General features: G+C 42.9%; 1 protein-coding gene across 1 annotated transcript; it reads right to left on the reverse strand.

Moving 5' to 3' along the window:
- Window positions 1-7,932: 7,932 nt before the first annotated feature.
- Window positions 7,933-21,038, reverse strand: LOC111967870 (zinc finger protein 709). Its single transcript, XM_023993296.2, has 7 exons — window positions 20,868-21,038; window positions 13,165-13,367; window positions 12,953-13,054; window positions 12,701-12,796; window positions 10,938-11,048; window positions 10,709-10,832; window positions 7,933-10,609 (listed from the first exon to the last, which is right to left on the reverse strand). The coding sequence occupies exons 1-7, from the start codon at window positions 20,893-20,895 to the stop codon at window positions 8,124-8,126; spliced, it is 3,150 nt and encodes a 1,049-aa protein (XP_023849064.1). The 5' UTR covers window positions 20,896-21,038; the 3' UTR covers window positions 7,933-8,123.
- Window positions 21,039-21,977: the final 939 nt, after the last annotated feature.

Below are 21,977 nucleotides of genomic sequence, written 5' to 3' on the forward strand. Positions count from 1 at the left end.
TTTAGCTAGTTCGCGAATGTTTAACCAAAGTCAATGTGGTTTTGTTTTCTATACTATCTCTGGTTTAACTAAGAACATTGTAGTGAAGTCAAGGATGCCAGGGTTTAGTAAAGGAGGAGGACTTTGAAGACCAGCATGACTGAGTGGCAGAAAAGGGTGAGAACAGACAGGAAAGGGAGGTCAGTGATTGTCTATGACTAGGGTGGCTGGAGTCTTGATAATGTTTAGGGCCTTCCTCTGACACCGCCTGGTATAGAGGTCCTGGATGGCAGGAAGCTTGGCCCCAGTGACGTACTGGGCCGTACGCACTACCCCCTGTAGTGCCTTGCAGTTGGAGGCCAAGCAGTTGCCATACCAGGCAGTGATGCAACCAGTCAAGATGCTCTCGATGGTGCAGCTGTAGAACTTTGAGGATCTGAGGGCCCATGAGGAACTTGAAGCTCTCGACCTACTCCACTACAGCCCCGCCGATGATAATGGGGGCGTGCTCGGCCCTCATTTTCCAGTAGTCCACAATCATCTCCTTTGTCTTGATCACGTTGAGGAAGAGATTGTTGTCCTGGCACCACACGGCCAGGTCTCGGACCTCCTCCCTATAGGCTGTCTCATCGTTGTCGGTGATCAGGTGTTGTGTCATCGGCAAATGTAATGATGGTGTTGGAGTCATGCCTGGCCATGCAGTCATGAGTGAACAGGGAGTACAGGAGGGGACTGAGCACGCACCCCCGAGGTGCCCTCGTGTTGAGGATTAGCATGGCGGATGTGTTACCTACCTTACCACCTGGGGGCGGCACATCAGGAAGTCCAGAATACAGTTGCAGAGGGAGGTGTTTTGTCCCAGGGTCCTTAGCTTGGTGATGAGCTTTGGGGGGGCAAAATGGTGTAGAACACTGAGTTGTAGTCAATGAATAGCATTCTCACATTAGGTGTTCCGTTTGTCCAGGTGGGAAAGAGCAGTGTGGAGTGCAATAGAGATTGTACCATCTGTGGATCTGTTGGGGCAGTATGCAAATTGGAGTGGGTCTAGGGTTTCTGGGATAATGGTGTTGCTGTGGGCCATGACCAGCCTTTCAAAGSACTTCATGGCTACAGAAGTGAGTGCTACGGGTCAGTAGTCATTTAGGCAGGATACCTTAGTTCCTGTGCACAAGAACACTATGGTGGTCTGCTTGAAACATGTTGGTATTACAGACTGGGACAGGGAGAGGTTGAAAATGTCAGTGAATACACTTGCCAGTTGGTCAGCGCATGCTCAGAGTACACGTCCTGGTAATCCGTCTGGCCCTGTGAATGTTGACCTGTTTGAAGGTCTTTCATCAGCTGCGGAGAGCGTGATCACAGTCGTCCGGAACAGCTGATGCTCTCATGCATTTTTCAGTGTTACTTGCCTCAAAGCAAGCATAGAAGTAATTTAGCTCGTCTGGTAGGCTCGTGTCACCAGGCAGCTTGCKGCTGTGCTTCCATTTGTGGTCTATAATAGTTTGCAAGCTTTGTCACATCCCAACGAGCATCAGAGTCGGTGTAGTACAATTCGATCTTAGTCCTGTATTGACGCTTTGCCTGTTTGATGGTTCGTCGGAGGGAATACCGAGATTTCTTATAAGCCTCCAGGTTAGAGTCCCGCTCCTTGAAAGCGGCAGCTCTAGCGTTTAGCTCAGTATGGATGTTGCCTGTAATCCATGGTTTCTGGTTGAGGTATGTACGTACGGTCACTGTGGGACGATGTCATCGATGCACTTATTGATGAAGCCAGTGACTGATGTGGTGTACTCCTCAATGCCATCGGAAGAATCCCGGAACATATTCCAGTCTGTGCTAGCAAAACAGTCCTGTAGCTTAGCATCTGCTTCATCTGACCACTTTTTTATTGACCGAGTCACTAGTGCTTCCTGCTTTAGTTTTTGCTTGTAAGCTGGAATCATGATAGAATTATGGTCAGATTTGCCAAAATGGAGGGCGAGAGAGAGCTTTGTATGCCTCTCTGTGTGTAGAGTAAAGGTGGTTTTGTTTTTTTTACCCCCTCTGATTGCACATTTAACATGCTGGTAGAAATTAGGTAAAACGCCTCTGGATGAGCGTTTTCCTGTTTGCTTACGGCTGTATACAGGTCATTGAGTGTGGTCTTAATACCTGCATCGATTTGTGGTGGTAAATAGACAGCTACGAAGAATATAGATGACAACTCTTGGTAAATAGTGTGGTCTACAGCTTATTGTGAGATACTCTACCTCAGGCGAGCAAAACCTCGAGACTTCCTTAGATATCGTGCACCAGCTGTTGTTTACAAATATACATAGACCGCCACTCCTTGTCTTAGAGGCTACTGTTCTATCCTGCCGATACAGTGTATAACCCGCCAGCTGTATGTTATTCATGTTGTAGTTCAGCCATGACTCGGTGAAACACAAGATACTACAGTTAATGTCCCGTTGGTAGGATATACGTGCTTGTAGTTCGTCTATTTTATTATTCAATTATTGTACGTTGGCTAATAGTATAACAACACAGGGCGAGACAGATGCAGACACCGGAGGCAGATGGTTCGAGCCTCTGCTATTTATTGAAAAACTAGGGGTGGGCAAGAGGCAGGCAGAAGTTCACAAACCAGGTCAGAGTCCAGAAGGTACAGGGTGGCATCCAGGCTCGAGATCAGGGCAGGCTGAATGGTCAGGCAGGCAGGTACAGTGTCAGGACAGGCAAAGGGTCAGAACCGGGAGGACTAGAAAAACAGACTATGGAAAACCAGGAACACAGAAAAACACGCTGGTTGACTTGACAAAACGAACTGGCAACAGACAGAGGACACCGGTATAAATACACAGGGAATAACAGGAACAAATGGGAGACACCTGGTGGGGAGAGGAGACAAGCAAAAGACAGGTGAAACAGATCAGGGTGTGACAATTAGGACCAATGGTAAAGGCAAATTATCCACTCGCTGACAGATCCTTACAAGGCATCCCGACCTTTGTCCTCGATATCTCCGTCTTTGTCTCCTGTGAATGACGGGGATGAAGGCCAGCATTTCGGAGTCGCTTCTAAACTGTTGACGTTGAGACTGGTGTTTTGCGGGTACTATTTAATGAAGCTGCCAGTTGAGGACTTGTGAGGCGTCTGTTCCTCACACTAGACACTCCTCTTTCTATTCTGGTTAGAGACAGTTTGCGCTGTTCTGAAGGGAGTAGTACACAGCGTTGTACGAGATCTTCAGTTTCTTGGCAATTTCTCACATGGAATAGCCTTCATTTCTCAGAGCAAGAATAGATTGACGAGTTTCAGAAGAAAGGTCTTTGTTTCTGGCCATTTTGAGCCTGTAATCGAACCCCCAAATGCTGATGCTACAGATACTCAACTAGTCTAAAGGCCAGTTGTATTGCTTCTTTAAATCAGTACAACAGTTTTCAGCTGTGCTAACATAATTACAAAAGGGTTTTCTAATGATCAATTAGTCTTTTAAAAATGATAAACTTGGATTAGCTAACACAACGTGCCATTGGAAAACAGGAGTGATGGTTGCTGATAATGGGCCTTTGTACGCCTATGTAGATATTTCATAAAAAATCTGCCGTTTCCAGCTACAATAGTCATTTACAACATTAACAATGTCTACACTGTATTTCTGATCAATTTGATGTTATTTTAATGTACAAAAAAAWAWWWTCTTTCAAAAACAAGGACATTTCTCAGTGACCCCAAACTTTTGAACACTAGTATACGTTTTGTCAACAACAGGTTATGGTCAATAATATCAAAGGGTGCACTGAAATCTAACAGTACAGCTCCCACAATCTTTTWATAATTTTTTTTCAACTAATCAGTCATTTGTATCAGTGCAGTACCTCACAGGCTACTTTGACACAGAATCTGAGCTCAATTAAAAACAACCTTGACTTGAATCCATCAAGTCAATGCTGTGTGGCGACACGCATTGTAGGATACAATGAGGAAATTATAATCCTAAAAATGCTTTTGTTTCACTGACTCAATGTGCAGCTCACTCTCCAGTGATGGCCGATGCGTTCGTGCCAAAAGCCTCTCCCTCTGTTGTTTTACTTTGTATCAGAGCAGAGAGAGATCATGGAAAGTATTTCTGTGAGAGATACAGGGGAGTGGGGTGGGGGTTGTTTGACAGATTTTAAAGAAAGTAAATTCTGAGTTTCAGCATCTGTTATCATGGAATTGCCCTACAGCTCGGCTCAATCCAGTCCCACATCGTATGTTATCATTTATTTGGTTAAATTATTATCCATAGTTGCCTCTTGACAGTCTTGGACTGTTACCTTGAATGCAACATTAAGTAGTTAAAACATGTAAACTCCAATTGAACTCGGTCTGTGACATTTCCTGACATCTTGTTTTCCACCCGCTCACTCCAGTTGTTTTCAGGAGACCGGTCATTGTGTTCTCCAGTTGTTTTCAGGAGACCGGTCATTGTGTTCTCCAGTTGTTTTCAGGAGACCGGTCATTGTGTTCTCCAGTTYTTTAGTTGTTTTCAGGAGACCGGTCATTGTGTTCTCCAGTTGTTTTCAGGAGACCGGTCATTGTGTTCTCCAGTTGTTTTCAGGAGACCGGTCATTGTGTTCTCCAGTTGTTTTCAGGAGACCGGTCATTGTGTTGAGAGAACAATGTTTGACCAGGTGGAGTCAGGCTTCTACTTCATCGCCCCGGACCACACCAATGAGGCAGAGAACACCAAGTTTGGACCAGTGAGTCAGTCACCAACTCATCTTATGCCTTATACAACTTAGCACATATTGCTCCACCTTCCTCAAAATCGTGCCCTACTTTTGTTGACCTTTTGACCAATATCTATGGATTGTACAAGGACTCTAAATTTGGATTTCAACTCCATATTAAATCTAATTCCATCTCCTGTATTGTTCTGCCCTCTATAGATTACGCAGATTCACCACTTGAAGAACCTGGAGATCTTCACTGGATCTGAGGGATGGGGCTGGAGAAATGTAAGCACTCAAATTCAGACAGAGCTATGGATACAAGGACTGACCATTGCGTTTCCTTCTAAAACCCCATTGGAGACGACCCTAGGTTCCTCGCCTCAGACCTCCTCCAATGAGTTTTGAGGAGGATGTGAGTAGTGAGGAGTTGAGCYGAGATTAATTGGGACAGTGCTCATGTCATTGTTTAAGGTGGAATTTAACTCTTTTTTTTGTTGATCTGTGACAATGTTCTGCTCACTCAGTCACACTTGCAAGCTCTCAAGTTTAATTTGTACTCTCGACTGGCTTGCGCACTCGCAGGACGCCTCTGCCTGCTTGATCATACACTGCTCAAAAAAATAAAGGGAACACTTAAATAACACAATGTAACTCCAAGTCAATCACACTTCTGTGAAATCAAACTGTCCACTTAGGAAGCAACACTGATTGACAATAAATTTCACATGCTGTTGTGCAAATGGAATAGACAAAAGGTGGAAATTATAAGCAATTAGCAAGACACCCCCAATAAAGCAGTGGTTCTGCAGGTGGTGACCACAGACCACTTCTCAGTTCCTATGCTTCCTGGCTGATGTTTTGGTCACTTTTGAATGCTGGCGGTGCTTTCACTCTAGTGGTAGCATGAGACGGAGTCTACAACCCACACAAGTGGCTCAGGTAGTGCAGCTCATCCAGGATGYCACATCAATGCGAGCTGTGGCAAGAAGGTTTGCTGTGTCTGTCAGCGTAGTGTCCAGAGCATGGAGGCGCTACCAGGAACAGACCAGTACATAGGAGACGTGGAGGAGCGTGGGAGGGCAACAACCCAGCAGCAGGACCGCTACCTCCGCCTTTGTGCAAGGAGGAGCAGGTGGAGCATTGCCAGAGCCCTGCAAAATGACCTCCAGCAGGCCACAATGTGCATGTGTCTGCTCAAACGGTCAGAAACAGACTCCATGAGGGTGATATGAGGGCCCGACATCCACAGATGGGGGTTGTGCTTACACCCCAACACCGTGCAGGACGTTTGGCATTTGCCAGAGAACACCAAGATTGGCAAATTCGCACTGGCGCCCTGTGCTCTTCACAGATGAAAGCAGGTCCACACTGAGCACATGACAGAGTCTGGAGACGCCGTGGAGAACGTTCTGCTGCCTGCAACATCCTCCAGCATGACCGGTTTGGCGGTGGGTCAGTCATGGTGTGGGGTGGCATTTCTTTGGGGGCCGCACAGCCCTCCATGTGCTCACCAGAGTAGCCTGACTGCCATTAGGTACCGAGAGGAGATCCTCAGACCCCTTGTGAGACTATATGCTGTGCGGTTGGCCCTGGGTTCCTCCTAATGCAAGACAATGCTAGACCTCTGTGGCTGGAGTGTGTCAGCAGTTCCTGCAAGAGGAAGGCATTGATGCTAATGGACTGCCGCCCTCCCCAGACCTGAATCCAATTGAGCACATCCTGTCTCGCTCCATCCACCAACGCCACGTTGCACCACAGACTGTCCAGGAGTTGGCGGATGCTTTAGTCCAGGTCTGGGAGGAGATCCCTCAGGAGACCATCCGCCACCTCATCAGGAGCATGCCCAGGCGTTGTAGGGAGGTCATGCAGGCACGTGGAGGCCACACACACTACTGAGCCTCATTTTGACTTGTTTTAAGGACATTACATCAAAGTTGGATCAGCCTGTAGTGTGGTTTTCCACTTTAATTTTGAGTGTGACTCCAAATCCAGACCTCCATGGGTTGATAAATTAGATTTACATTGATCATTTTTGTGTGATTTTGTTGTCAGCACATTCAACTACGTAAAGAAAAAAGTATTTAATAAGAATATTTCATTCATTCAGATCTAGGATGTTATTTTAGTGTTCCCTTTATTTTTTTGAGCAGTGTATTTCTTCTCTCTCGATGGTCGGGCAATGTTGTTTCATCTGGCTCACGCGCCATTTTGTGCGTGTTCAACTTTTGAATTGGATTTGACACCATACATGTGATTACTACAAACCTAGACAGGGATGTGTGCGCATATGTAGCCATAGACGTGTTGGTTGTTTAGCAACAAGACCGACTCATGCGCAACTATGGAGCAAAACAGACGGGGTTGGCTTAGAATGTTGACATGTAATCTGCATTTCATCTCCAATGTTTATTGAAAGCATTTGCACAATAAGCACTTCTCTCATATCACTACAGTTGTTGATAATATGGCTAAAATTAGCTAGCTAAGCATTGATATGAAATCAGTCCGATACCCCACATGGCAGTTTGTCATTCTTGCTAGCAATCTAGCCATCCAGAATCACAACATGCTGACTTCTGCCCCATGGAAGCACACACATGGTTTAGCTAACATCGTCACGAAAACAATCCAAAGGCCGGCAGATAGCGATTGAGTCTTTTCACCTTATCATCCAGAGAATTTATGCAGCCGGTACACTCATATCCCGTGGACTTGTTTGTACATAAAACATTCTCCATTCAGGCTGCAACGGTATGGATTTCCTCATTTACCCGATCTAATGGCGAGAAGGTGAAAAAATAGAAAATATGCACTCATTACGAAACTCAATTTCCCACCTGCTAATGCTACTTCCTGACATTGTGTACAGCGTTCAGACCTAGTGTAAACCGAGTGCTGCAACCTGATTGGCTGAATGTGATACACAACATCTGGGACTAGCATTTAGCCACTCTAGCATGGTGGTGGAAAATGGTGTTTCATCAAGTCTCCATATTTTCACCATTAAATCGAGTTAAGGAAATCTACACCTTTGCAGCCTAWATGGAGAATGTTTTACGTACGAACCAGTCCGTGGGGATAGGTGTAGAGCCGGCTGCATAGATTCCTTTTGGACGGTAAGATGAAACAACTCAATATCGCCATCTGCCAGCCTTTCGGGCAACAGTAGCCGATGTGAAATGACTAACCAGGTTGAGACAAGGAGAGGGCCTGAAAGAACAGTGTTATACATACACAAAACCATAACACCAACTATTTTATTCTACTTTTATTTAGTTTCACTTATACTTTTCTCTCATAACTGTAGTTATAWGAAAAGGGGAAACATTTTATTGACTGGCCACAACAAAAAATTACAAAAATAAAGTGTGAGATGCACTCAGGCCACAATCTTATCAAATGTACATCTTGTTACATTAAAGCACAATTGTGGGGCAGGAGGGATTAACATTTCAATAGTGATGTACATGATCGTTTATGTACATTCAACAGAGTTTTACGTTCGAAAGCTTTTCCACAGTCCAAGCATTTATAAGGCTTCTCGTTTGAGTGTGTAGACATGTGTCTCTTCAGGGAGTCATGGTAGTTAAAGCTTTTGTCACAGAGGGAACATGAATACGGCTTTTCCCCTGTATGAGTCCGGTAGTGCGTAGTGAGATAATTGGCTTGAACAAAGCCCTTTCCACAGACGTTGCACTTGAACGGCCGCTCTCCAGTATGGTATCTCGTGTGTATCCTCAGTTCAGCTCTCGACCTGAAAGCCTTATCACAACTCTTATGATTGCATTTAAAAGGTCTCTCCCCCGTGTGAATCAGATCATGCCTTTTCAATGCATTTGCACAAACAAACTGCTTGCCACAGTACGTACACGGGTAACGCACCCCGCCATGCTTAGTCTTCTCGTGGTTCGCACGGGAATTACTAAGCCTGAAGGGTTTCCCACAATGGCGACACGGGAAACGACACTCTGTGGATTTTTCACCATGGCTATTCTGCATGTGTTGTTTCAGGTCAATGTTGGTACAGAAGGCCTTACCACACTCCCAGCAGAGACAAGGCCTGTCGTCAGAGTGCCTTTTCTCATGTTCGACTAGGTCGTAATTGTAGATGAATCTCTTTGGACACTGGGAGCACTGTAAGGGGAGGTTCCCGGTGTGAACCATCTCGTGTTTGATGAGTGAATGGAACTTCTTGTAGCTTTTCGGACAGTGGGTGCAGACGAACGGTCCGCTGAACTTATGGACATCCAGATAGTGTGTTCTGAGGTTTGTAAGCATGAAGCTCTCCTCACACATGCTGCACTGAACGGGCCTGTGCCAAAGCTTGTGTCTGGTTAAAGTTTCTAAGTCAGGCAATACCTTCCTGCACCCTGTGCAGTAGAGCGGGCCGTGGATAAGTTTGTGTTTCCTCAGTTTTGATTGGATCGTGAATGTCTTCTCACATTTGTCACACTCAAAACGTATGTTGAAGCTGTCGAGCTCAGCAGCGTCAACTGTCCGAACCTTGCAATAGCGTCTGAGATGGACCCTCAAACCTCCGCTGTGTATGAACTTCATCCCACACTGAGGATGAGGGCAGGAGAAAGGGCGCTCGCCTGAGTGAGTTCTCATGTGATACTCAAAGGCTCCAGCAGTCACGTATTTACCACAAATYCGGCACATATGTTTTGGTTTTTGGAAGGTTTTTCGGTTTGACTTCTTTGCTGTGCTGGAGCACTTTGGTCTTTTGATCTGGCTGAGTTCTGGGTCGTAAGATGGGTCCTGGGGAGCACTGGTGGAGGATGAGTCACTGTCCTCAAGTCTTGCCTCAAGAGTAACACCACTGGACGGCTCTGTGTCTTCTCCCTCAGCTGACGGTTTCTGGACTGCTTTCGCTTCTTCGAGTGAATAGTGACGATTCGCAGAGTGAATCTTCATGTGAGTACTCAAGTATCCAATGCGATGCACAATCTTGCCGCACACCTTGCACGTTCTACGGTCTATTGAGGATTGTGCGAATTCTGCCTCACACATAGTAAACGGAGCACTACTGCCCTCTCCAGAGGGAACCTCCTCTTGTTGCCCAGTTCCAAACAGACATGACTTTCTGTGAGTTTGCAAAGTGTACAAGTGCTTGAAAGTCTTCTGACAATTGCGACACTGATAGGTGCGACCGTTCTTATGGGTTTGCATGTGCTTTTTCATGTCTGAAAAGCGGGATAAGACACGTCCACACACTGTGCACATATTGGGGTTTTGGGGTGTTTTAACTCTCTTGCAGACACGTTTTTTCTGTTCTGAAAATTCAGTTTTGGTTTGTTTCAATTCTCGTGCTAGCAATGTCTTCATCTTACGCCCCCTGTTTCTTCTCACTGGTTTTAAGGGCAATGTCAGGTTAGCGGTGTCAATCCTTTGTAGCTCCACTGAGGGCTTGTGAAGCATGGACGATATGATCGTATCAGACAGGTCTATGCTATTCATTTGTGGAGGGCTAGGTGTTCGGTGTTTTTTCCCATCAGGTATGCCACTGGCGTCATTTCTTTCTCTTTTGAGCCCTTTGAGTTTATTGGTTTTGACTAAAGGCGCCATCTTCCCATCTTCCCCTAAAACCAACACTGTTTCATACACTGGTTCCACCTGTTCAGTCTCAGCAAACTCTGAATGATCTTCTTCCTCATCATCATTAATAACTGAGGATGCTTTTTCCTTTCTCTTACATTCCACCCTCTCCTCTTCTATTACATCCATACTTGTCCCGGGTTCCATCTCTGTGTACTTTGCCAGTGTTGCTGAGTCCACCTCCAACTCTTTGGTGAATGTATCCATAAAGACGTTCAAGGATGATACGTGCGTTTCTGAATCTGTCTGTTCGGTTGCAATCACCACCCTTTCTACTGGAGGGAGACAGAGAGCTGAGAGAATGCAGTCCCCATCGGAAGAAGACAGAGTATCTAGAAAGGGAAGAGGATAAATAACTTTGTATAGTGAAAATGTTTTTGTCCCTACAGAAGAAACGCCAACATATACATGGGTCCTGTGAAATTGCCTACCGTGGTTGTCCAGCTGGCCGAGGTCTCTGTGGTACTGAAGCAGGGTTTTCAGCTGCTGAGGGTGAGACACTGACTCAACACATTCCTCAAGAAGAGAGGGGGCGTCGCTGAGCAGCAAGGCAGCCTGACACAATGAGGAATACAGAGTTAGAAGGAATATAGGTAGAATTCACAATTGCGTAAGTGTCAAGTCCATGGTTCCTCTATATAATTGTATTTCTACTAGTACCTGTTGGAAGTTTGACACAGGAAGTAGCTTCTCCAGTCTCGAAAGGAATTGCCACATGAGTTTCTGTATGGCTGCATCATAACTGGGACCAAATTCTACAGGAAAAACATCCTAAAAGAGAGTTTWAAAAAATTGTATTATTTCACCTTTATTTAACCAGGTAGGCCAGTTGAGAACAAGTTCTCATTTACAATTGCGACCTGGTCAAGATAAAGCAAAGCAGTGCGACKAAAAACAGAGTTACACATGGGATAAACAAACACAGTCAATAACACAATAGAAAGTATATATACAGTGTGTGCAAATGTAGTAAGATTAGGGCGGTATGGCAATAAATAGAGATAATGGGGTGCAAAGGAGCAAAAAATAAATAACATGGGGATGAGGTAGTTGGGTGGGTTATTTACAGATGGCTGTGAACAGGTGCAATGATCGGTWAGCTGCTCTGACYGCTGATGCTTAAAGTTAGTGAGGGAGATGAGTCTCCAACGTCAGTGATTTTTGCATTTAATTCCAGTCACTGGCAGCAGAGAACTGGAAAGAAAGGCAGCCAAAGGAGTTGGCTTTGGGGATGACCAGTGAAACAAACCTGCTGGAGCGCGTGCTGCTATGGTGACCAGTGAGCTGAGATAAGGCGGGGCTTTACCGTGCAAAGACTTAGATGACCTGGAGCCAGTGGGTTTGGCAACGAATATGAAGCGAGGGCCAGCCAACGAGAGCATACAAGTTGCAGTGGTGGGTAGTATATGGGGCTTTGGTGACGAAACGGATGGCACTGTGATAGAAAATTGGATGTAGTCTGAGTAAAGAGTTGGAGGCTATTTTGTAAATGACATCACCAAAGTCAAGGATCGGTAGGATAGTCAGTTTTACGAGGGTATGTTTGGCAGCATGAGTGAAGGATGCTTTGTTGCGAAATAGGAAGCCGATTCTAGATTTAATTTTGGATTGGAGATGCTTAATATGAGTCTGGAAGGAGAGTTTACAGTTTAACCAGACACTTAGAATATGTGGACAACTACAAATACCTAAGTCAGAACCATCCAGAGTAGTGATGCTAGACTGTGTTTCCTAGCCTCAGTGCAGTGGGCAGCTGGGAGGAGGTGCTCTTATTCTCAAATGGACTTTACAGTGTCTGAGAACTTTTTGGAGTTTGTGCTACAGGATGCAAATTTCTGTTTGAAAAAGCTAGCCTTAGCTTTCCTAACTGCCTGTGTATATTGGTTCCTAACTTCCCTGAAAAGTTGCATAGCGCGGGGGCTATTCGATGCTAATGCAGTAGGCCACAGGATGTTTTTGTGCTGGTCAAGGGCAGTCAAGTCTGAAGTGAACCAAGGGCTATATCTGTTCTTAGTTTTACATTTTTTGAATGGGGCATGCTTATTTAAGATGGTGAGGAAAGCACTTTTAAAGAATAACCAGGCATCCTCTACTGACGGAATGAGGTCAATATTCTTCCAGGATACCCATGCCAGGTCGATTAGAAAGGCCTTCTCGCTGAAGTGTTTTAGGGAGCGTTTGACAGTGATGAGGGGTGGTCGTTTGACCGCGGACCCATTACGGACACAGGCAARGAGGCAGTGATCGCTGAGATCCTGGTTGAAGACAGCAGAGGTGTATTTAGAGYGCAGGTTGGTCAGGATGATATCTTTACTCATATTCCTATGAGTAAAGGAATATGAGCTATCTCATGAGATTTTTCATTTGTGGAAACACACAGCAGTCACATGGAAATGACCCACAACTATTCCATACCCACTGACCTGGAAGAAATGTTCCCTCTCATCTGGGTCTTTCAGAAGGGTTTGAACCAGCCCCAGGAAGTTGGATTCAGATAATCCTACCTCTGCATCAGTCGCCTTAAACACAGAATATAAATGTTTCCTTAAATCAGGACATCCTAAATGATAGCTTTTCATTTAGGCTGCATATGTTTTTGACATAATGGATCAGTCATATCAGAAATATTTATGACTGACAGACATTAGCGGATTCTCTGCCCGTGAGGAACTCACTTGTGTCCTCCAGAGAGGTGTAAGGGTCTGTATCCTGTCCAGGTGTGGCTGAATGGTCTGGAGGTCTGTGAACGGCTTCGAGAGACACAACTCCAGGACCAGCTGAAAGCAGAGCAAACCAGTCAGAAAATGTAGAGGGGAAGACATACATGACTAAAAATGTTCATCTCATCTTTCCCCACATGAGCACTAGTTCCGTCCCTCCCTCTCACCCGTGCTCGAAGACCCAGAATAAGTTGGGCCCTCTGACTGTCATTCAGAAGCTCTGGAACCATCTCTGTAACCATGGTAACAAACTCCTCCAGCATCCCATAATCCATCACGTGTCTCTGCTGGACCGTTTGCCAGATGGCTGCTGAGACCAGCCGCAGTGGTGGGACCATGAGGCGCAGAGCGGGGAGAGGAAGAGGTGGAACTGAAATAGAGAATTTGGTTTTGATGAGGACAGCAATGCATTTTGTTACAACTGATTCAGTTACGTTCAGGGTTGAACAATGCAAAAATGGGTGCTAGTGGTAAAAATAATATGTGTTTGAGCCAATACTAGCCAGATCGTTCTGACCTGAATTTCAGGCAGTAAATAGAAACTTTCAGGTCGGAATGCTCGGCTGACTAAATAAGGGAAGTGTGGATGGACGGGATATGGCTGAGAAAACGTACCTCATCCAGAGATGAAAGATGTCGCTGTACTCCTAATTATCCAAAATGATATTTCAAGAAGATTGAAATACTGCTAGTTCTTAATTAAAACTGCCTTTGTCCTCATGCTAGGTAGCAGAAGCCACAACAGCTATTTTGGAATGACACGTTGCGTTGAGTAACAAAGGATAGTCAGACAATCAGGCTCCTTTGTTGTTCAGCACAACATTATGTGCCATTCCAAAATGGCTGCTGTGGCTTCTGCTACKTAGCATGCGGATGAAAATGGCAGTTTAATTACAAACTAGCAATATTTCAATATTCAATTTAGGATAATTAGGAGGACAGCGACATCTTCGATCTCTGGATTGAGGTAAGTTTTCCCAGCCATATCCCGCCCTGCACTGTCCACCTTAACCCTGAGACCCAACATTGGAAAAACAAGTTTCCTAAATTGCATCCTGTATAGGTCCTAATTTTTTTTTTTTAAGTCAAACATTACATAGTGCATCTCCTTAGACCCAGATGTATCCATTAGTAGTATTTGTTATGTGTCAGTATATTTGTGGCATCATCCCCCAGTCGGGGAAAAGCCCACTCAGTTTTTCCCGAGTTCCAGTTGTTTTGAACACTGCAATTGTTATCTTGGTGCTGTTGAAAATTGTGTTTTACCGGAATAAAAAGTCAGCTACCTGAGACAATTCTCATCTGGCTATAACCTACCTGCTGAAAAGGAGCTTACAATAGATTTGATTTCGACTGTTCAGGTTCACTATTGACAAGTTTTGCTTTATACAAAAGTGTATACGGTCATTTTTAGATGAACAGGGTAAAGTTGATCATTTCATGACGAGGAATCACTTTTTCAAGGTGCACTGCATGGCCAAAGCGGGAGGTGAAAAGAAGCTCAACTTCCAAACGGTCAAAACCATTTGATTTCAAGATGGGGAGGTGAAATCCAAAGTTGTACTAAACATTGGGGGGGGTGTAGAGCAACATTAATAGCACAGACAGATTTTAGCTCCCATCAATGTAATTGCATCATTTCCAATCCCCAATATATTTTGTTATAATACACACACACACACCACCAGTCGTAAGTTTGGACACACCAACTCATTCAAGGGTTTTTCTTTTTTTATTACAATTTTATACATTGTAGAATAATAGTGAAGACATCAAAACTATGAAATAACACATAAGGAATCATGTAGTAACCAAAACAGTCTTACACAAATAAAAAATCTTATATTTGAGATTCTTCAAAGTAGCCACCCTTTGCCTTGACATCTTTGCCCACTCTTGGCACTCTCTCAACCAGCTTCACCTGGATTGCTTTTCCAACAGTTTTGAAGGAGTTCCCACATATGCTGAGCACTTGCTGGCTGCTTTTCCGTCACTCTTCGGTCCAAATCATCCCAAACCATCTCAATTGGGTTGAGGTCGGGTGATTGTGGAGGCCAGGTCATCTGATGCAGCACTCCATCACTCTACTTCTTGGTCAAATAGCCCTTACACGGAGGTGTGTTTTGGGTCATTGTCCCGTTGAAAAACAAATGAATGTACCACTAAGCCTAAACTAGATGGGATGGCGTATTGCTGCAGAATACTGTGGTAGCCATGCTGGTTAAGTGTGCCTTGAATTCTAAATAAATCACAGACAGCATCACCAGCAAAGCATCCCCACACCATAACACCACCTCCTCCATGCTTCACGGTGGGAACCACACATGCAGAGATCATCTGTTAACCTAGTCTGCGTCACACAAACACATGGCGGTTGGAACCAAYAATCTCAAATTTGGACTCATCAGACCAAAAGGACAAAATTCCACCGGTCCTAAGTCCATTGCTCGTGTTTCTTGGCCCAAGCAAGTCTCTTCTTATTGGTGTCCTTTAGTAGTGGTTTCTTTGCAACAATTCGACCATGAAGGTCTGATTCACGAAGTCTCCTTTGAACAGTTGATGTTGAGATGTGCCTGTTACTTGAACTCTGAAGAATTTGTATGTGCTGTAATTTCTGAGGCTGGTAACTCTAATGAACCTGTCCTCTGCAGAAGTAACTCTGGGTCTTCCTTTCCTATCTTGGAATTTATATGGCACAGCTGTCAATTTTTTGGTCCTTAAAATGAAGCTGGTATACTTTATTAAATACATTTTTTAAAACCAATTTTGGTCTTTAATGCAGGGCCGACAGACAAGTTCTTTACTTTCTCCCCCTTCCATTTTTGCGTGAATGCTGCAATTAGTTGGCTGTAATTTTGGTAAACATGTCCACATATTTCTTGTTAGCTGCATGTGTGACAACACTACCAGTCCTATTTATGATATCCCTTAAAAATTACACTTTTTTTGTGAAAAACGTTTTTGTATATTCATTTGTATTTTTGAGTTTAACCACAATATTTGTTGTATTTGTTCTGTCTTTTCTGGTGGATTAAACTGAAATTGCAACCAACTTTCTATGGCTTGTTTTAAAAATAGAGATATTTTGGGAGATTATTTCCTTTTCAAATAACTGAAAGAGAGAGGTTGTAATCTGAATAAAGGGAAAAAGGCCTTTCTTGAACATGGGGTGAGACATTCTTACTAATTTTCTAGAGAATCAGTTTGGATTTAAGAATAGCTTTTGTATGACTGAAACCGTCAGTGAGAGGTCTAATGCTTTAATATTTAATCATTTCTGCCCACCGAATTCACATTAATTATATAAAATGTCCTGTTTAATTGTCTGGCCTGCCGTTCCAAATAAGTGAATATTCTTTGCTCATAAAATCATTTAAAAAACAAGTCGCTATGTGTAGGCAAGACCATAAGCAAATAGGTAAACTGGGATATGACTATAGAGTTAATCAGAGTGATTTTTCCACAAATACAGGTATTTTCCTTTTCATGGTAGCAAAATCTTACCTATTTTTGTTGTAAGATCATTTCTTTCGGGATATGTAGAATACCAATAAAATGGTCTGACTCATGTGGTTAACTACACAGTAATGTCAATTTTTTAGTGGTCCAATACGTAATATGGGTGTAAAAAGTATCTAGATAACTCTATTAGAGTTGTGGAGGGATCCAAATTGTGGATTTAAAAGAAAGCATGAATCAGCGTACAATGACCTTTGTTTTTAAGCCGTTGATATTAATTGTTGGTTCTGATTTTAATAGCTAACATTGATGGCCATAATAAATAGATATGCTGATAGTGAACAACCTCGTTTTGCTCCTCTTGACAGTTTAATACTTTGAGAAGTAGCCATGAATTACTATTTTACACCTAGGGTTACTAGACGTATGTTTGTTGTTGAACGCTGAAACCTGAACTAAAAGACCTCTGTTTAAAAGCTGACAGTGTTTTTATATTATTTTATTTTATTTTGAATCCTGCGTCTGTTGGGCTAAATTGCTGTGAGCACTGCTATCGGTCCCGGGATCCTGCCAGATTCCATATAGGGGGAGAGGCACGAAAGCCCAGCTAGCCTAGCTGGCTCGGCGGTCTCAAACGGAGGCCGCTATTGAACGTTTCCAACATTGCAGGAGCTGCGTTTACTTTGTTTTGTTCCGAGACAATGTGGACCGCGTTGACTTTCAATGTAGCAACTGCTTGCMGAGGACTACAGGAGCGAAGTAGCTACTCTTAGCAAGCAAGTAGKAAACCTACATAAGCTACTGGGGAACCCACACCCACCTACTTTTTCTTTCACCCCAGTTTATTGAATCAGATGGCTCATTCATCACAAAGCCCACTGATATTGCAAACTACTTTAATGACTTTTTCATTGTCAAGATAAGCAAACATAGGGATGGCAAACATAGGGATGCCAGCAACAAAACGCTGACACTACACATCCAAGTATACCGGATCAAATTATGAAAGACAAGAATTGTACTTTTGAATTCCGTAAAGTCAGTGTGGAAGAGGTGAATTTTTTTTGTTGTCTATCAAGAATGACAATCAAGATGAAAAATTACTGAGGATAATAGCAGACGACATTGCCACTCCTATTTGCCACATCTTCAATTTGTGCCTACTAGAGAACGTGTGCCCTCAGGCCTGGAGGGAAGCTAAAGTCATTCCGCTACCCAAGAATAGTAAAGCCCCCTTTACTGGCTCAAATAGCCGACCAATCAGCCGGTTACCAACCCACAGTACACTTCTGGGGGGGGGGGGGAATGGTGTTTGACCAGATACAATGCTATTTTACAGTAAGCACATTGACAACAGAATTTCAGCATGCTTATAGGGAAGGACACTCAACAAGCACAGCACTTACACAAATGACTGAGGGGACTGTGAAGCAACAAACATTGGCACACACACACAGATTTAGTAATGTAGATATGTGGTAGTGATGTAGTAGGGGCCTGAGTGCACACAGTGTGTTGTGAAATCTGAATGTATTGTAATGTTTTAAATTTGTATAAACTGCCTTAAATTTTGCTGGACCCCAGGAAGAGTAGCCGATGGGGATCCATAATAAATACAAAATACATAACTTTAACCCATTTCATAAGAGATGCACCAAAATTGAAATATTCCAGACATTTATAAATAAATTCCAGTCATACTTTATCAACAGCCTTTTCAGCTATGAATACAAAGCCAGGTTTCCCAGATTTTTCATAGTGTTCTATTGTTTGCAGTACTCGTCTTATATTATCTCCAATGTATCATCCATGTAAAAAACCTGTCCGATTAGGATGAATAATATCCAACAATAGCTTTTTAATTCTATGCGCTATGCATTTTGCTCAAATTTGTAAGAGGCCTCCAATTTTTTCAATGGACTAGATTTTTATATTTACAATTATCTTCAGTTAGTGGAGATAGGGATATACAAAAAATGTGCTTAAAGTACGTTGCCTCTCAAAATATATTTGGTGACTATTTGAAACAAGTTTCAGTAAATTCTTTTTGGTAGCATTTCTAGGTTGATGGAGAAAAAAAAATTCATGCATTTTCCCCACATTCCATCGAGTTTGCTTTATTTTTATAATATATATTACACGTGATCTTTCTTGAATAAGTTTCCATTTATTTTTCATCCAACTCACTCTGTGCCTCTATGGTACAGTTTATTGCTATCTGTACCATGAGTCCTTCCATTTCCTTTTTAAAATATGGACTTTTTCTACCTGAATTGCTTTTGTTTTAGTACTGAATTGCATAGCCTCTAAAGACATTTAAAAAGTGTCCTATACAGTAAGGTGATCTGCTGTACCTATGTCTGAAAAAGTCTGTTATAAATTCTTTCCTAATGAACTTGTTTTTAATCATCCAATAGGCTTTGATGATAACATTTCCAATATCCTCACCCATGTGGAAATTCTGTAAGAGTAATATATGCCAATTATTTGATGGTCTGACCGCATTCTGTCCCCAATCAACACTGTATACACACACACACATATCTCACTAGGTCAGGATATTAAGCCTCCATATATCTACGAGTTCCAATATAGCCATGACATTCGTGATTTCCTTAAGTGCATGAGGGTGATAGTTTGTAGAGTGATTTCCTTTATTGTCCATTTCATGCATTTAAAACCGTATTATAATCTCCCACCATAATAGTCTTGTATTGATTGTAGGTTTGATAAGATATATTTTCAAAGAAGCATGGATTTCAGTTGTACAACTGACTAGGTATCCTCCTTTCCCTTTCATCATTATTTGGACCGTATAGATGTATTTATTAGGGATCCCATTAGCTAATGCCAAGGGGTCCAAACACACCAAAGCACCCACATAACATATAAAACAAAACACAGTGACCTGTGTTTGTCCTGAATGAGCTAAAGATAACAGTACATCATATAACATCCCTACACCACCACATATTCACACCACCACCATACAACAATGTGTCTCTTCACAGTCCCCGTTGTTCCATAAGGTGTATTTTTTCCTGCTTTTTAAACCTGGTATTCTCCTGCTTGCATCAGTTACATGATGTGGAATAGAGTTCCATGTAGTCATGGCTCTATGTAGTACTGTGCGCCTCCCATAGTCTGTTCTGGACTTGGTGACTGTAAAGAGACCTCTGGTGGCATGTCTTGTGGGGTATGCATGGGTGTCCGAGCTGTGTGCCAGTACTTTAAAAAACAGACAGCTCGGTATATTCAGCATGTCAACACCTCTTACGAAAACAAGTAATGAAGTCAATCTTTTCCACTTTGAGCCATTAAGAGATTGACATGCATGTCATTAATGTTAGCTCTCCGTATACTTTTAAGGGCCAGCTGTGCTGCCCTGTACTGAGCCAACTGCAACTTTCCCAAGTCCCTCTTTGTGGCACCTGACCACACGACTGAACAGTAGTCTAGGTGCGACAAAACCAGGGCRTGGAGGACCTGCCTTGTTGATAGTGTTGTTAAGGCATAGCAGAGCTTTATTATGGACAGACTTCTCTCCATCTTAACTATTTTTGTAAACTCATGGTCAAAATACATTGATACAATCCAGGATTACTCCAAGCAGTTTAGTCACCTCAACTTGCTCAATTTCCACATTATTCATTAGGAGACATCACGCCTGTAAACAAATTAGTGTTCAAAAACCATATTAATAGATAGATTTTTATAAATAATGTTTTGTTGTTGCATTTAACTGCTGAAAATGCTGTTATCAAGGTAATTTCCTTAATAGGTGAAGTCAAAGGTCACCATGTGGGAGACGTCAGAGCTCAGAAATGATAATTAGTAGTAATTACCAGCTGGAGGGGCGTTCAGGTGGATTTTCCCTGTTTGTGTTAAATACCTCCTTCCCACTTCACTTGGTTATGCACGCAGGTTTAAAGTTAAATAAATACAATTAAAAAWGCTATGTTTCCCTGCTCAGGCATTACATGCGTCAACCAATGGTTGCATGCTACGTCATCGACTGCGCAGTCAGGCAACAGATTGCTATAACATAATGGTTAGCTGATACGTAAAATACAATTACGGGCGTTGTAAGATCTGGCATGCGTCCGTAACGCCGGGCAAAGGATCGCGGCCTAACTCTGAGGTTCAGATGTATTTGCTGCCTAAATCAGGTCGGAAAAGTCTGGTTCAGCCAATAATATAATATTGCCAATACATGACTAGCTTGTTGTATTTATTAGGTAAGAGAATAAGCTAATAAAAAAAAGCTATTTGACCCGCACTGTTCCCTAAACTTAGCAAATAGAAAAGGAAGTGAACTTAACTGATAACGTTAGCTAAATAGCTACTATAGCTAGCTTGTCTGTACTAACTAGCTAGGATCAGAATGATTACAAATTGTACTGCATTTTACCATTTTTTACTGAAATGTGTCCTCTCATCGTGCGATCCAAGCTGCAGTCACGTCTATACTTAAGAACTGGGGTGACGTAAGGTTTATCAAAGTTCTTGAATGTGAAGCGCCAAATATTTTCCTCTTCCTCTCTGGAAGCGGGTCATTGCTAGAAGGGATACAATTTATGTCGACGTGATGTCAAATTCCCGCGAGAGTTTGAAATTTGCCTGCAAAAATTGGGACTTCGAAATGTTAAGAATCATTCGGTATACTGAACAAAAATACAAACGTAACATGTAAAGTGTTGGTTTCATGAGCTGAAATAGAATATCCCAGACATTTTCCATACGCACAAAAAGCTTATTTTCTCTCAAATTCTATGCACAAATGTGTTTACATCCCTGCTAGTGAGCATTTCTCCTTTGCCAAAATAATCCATCCACCTGACAGGTGTGGAAAATCAAGAAGCTGATTTCAACAGCATGATCATTACACAGGTACACCTTGCGCTTGGGACAATAAAAGGCCACTCTAAAATGTGCAACACAATGCCACAGATGTGCCCAATAATGTTTGTACCCTGTTTTGTGTTGCTACCATGCTATGTTGTTGTCTTAGGTCTCTCATTATGTACTGTTGTATGTTTTGTCCTATATTTTTATTTAATTTATTTGTATTTTTAATCCCAGGCCCCCATCACCGCAGGAGGCCTTTTGCCTTTTGGTAGGCCATCATTGTAAATAAGAATTTGTTCTTAACTGACTTGCCTAGTGAAATAAAGGTTAAATAAAATAAATAAATAAAGATGTCTCAAGTTTTGAGGGGGTGTGCAATTGGCATGCTGACTACAGGAATGTCCACCAGAGCTGTTGCCAGATCATTGAATGTTAATTTCTCTACCATAAACTGCCTCCAACATCGTTTTAGAGAATTTGGCAGTACGTCCAACTGGCCTCACAACTGCAGACTGCGTATATTTCTGTCTGTAATAAAACCRTTTTGTGGGGAAAAACTCATTCTGATTGGCTGGGCCTGGCTCCACAGTGGGTAGCCTTGCTACCAGTTGATAACCATTGCTATGAATGCTAAGAAGCCAACCTTACTGAAGCATATATCACTCGTTGGCCT

The sequence above is a fragment of the Salvelinus sp. IW2-2015 genome, linkage group LG8 (genome assembly GCF_002910315.2).
Source record: "Salvelinus sp. IW2-2015 linkage group LG8, ASM291031v2, whole genome shotgun sequence".
Lineage (NCBI taxonomy): Eukaryota > Metazoa > Chordata > Actinopteri > Salmoniformes > Salmonidae > Salvelinus > Salvelinus sp. IW2-2015.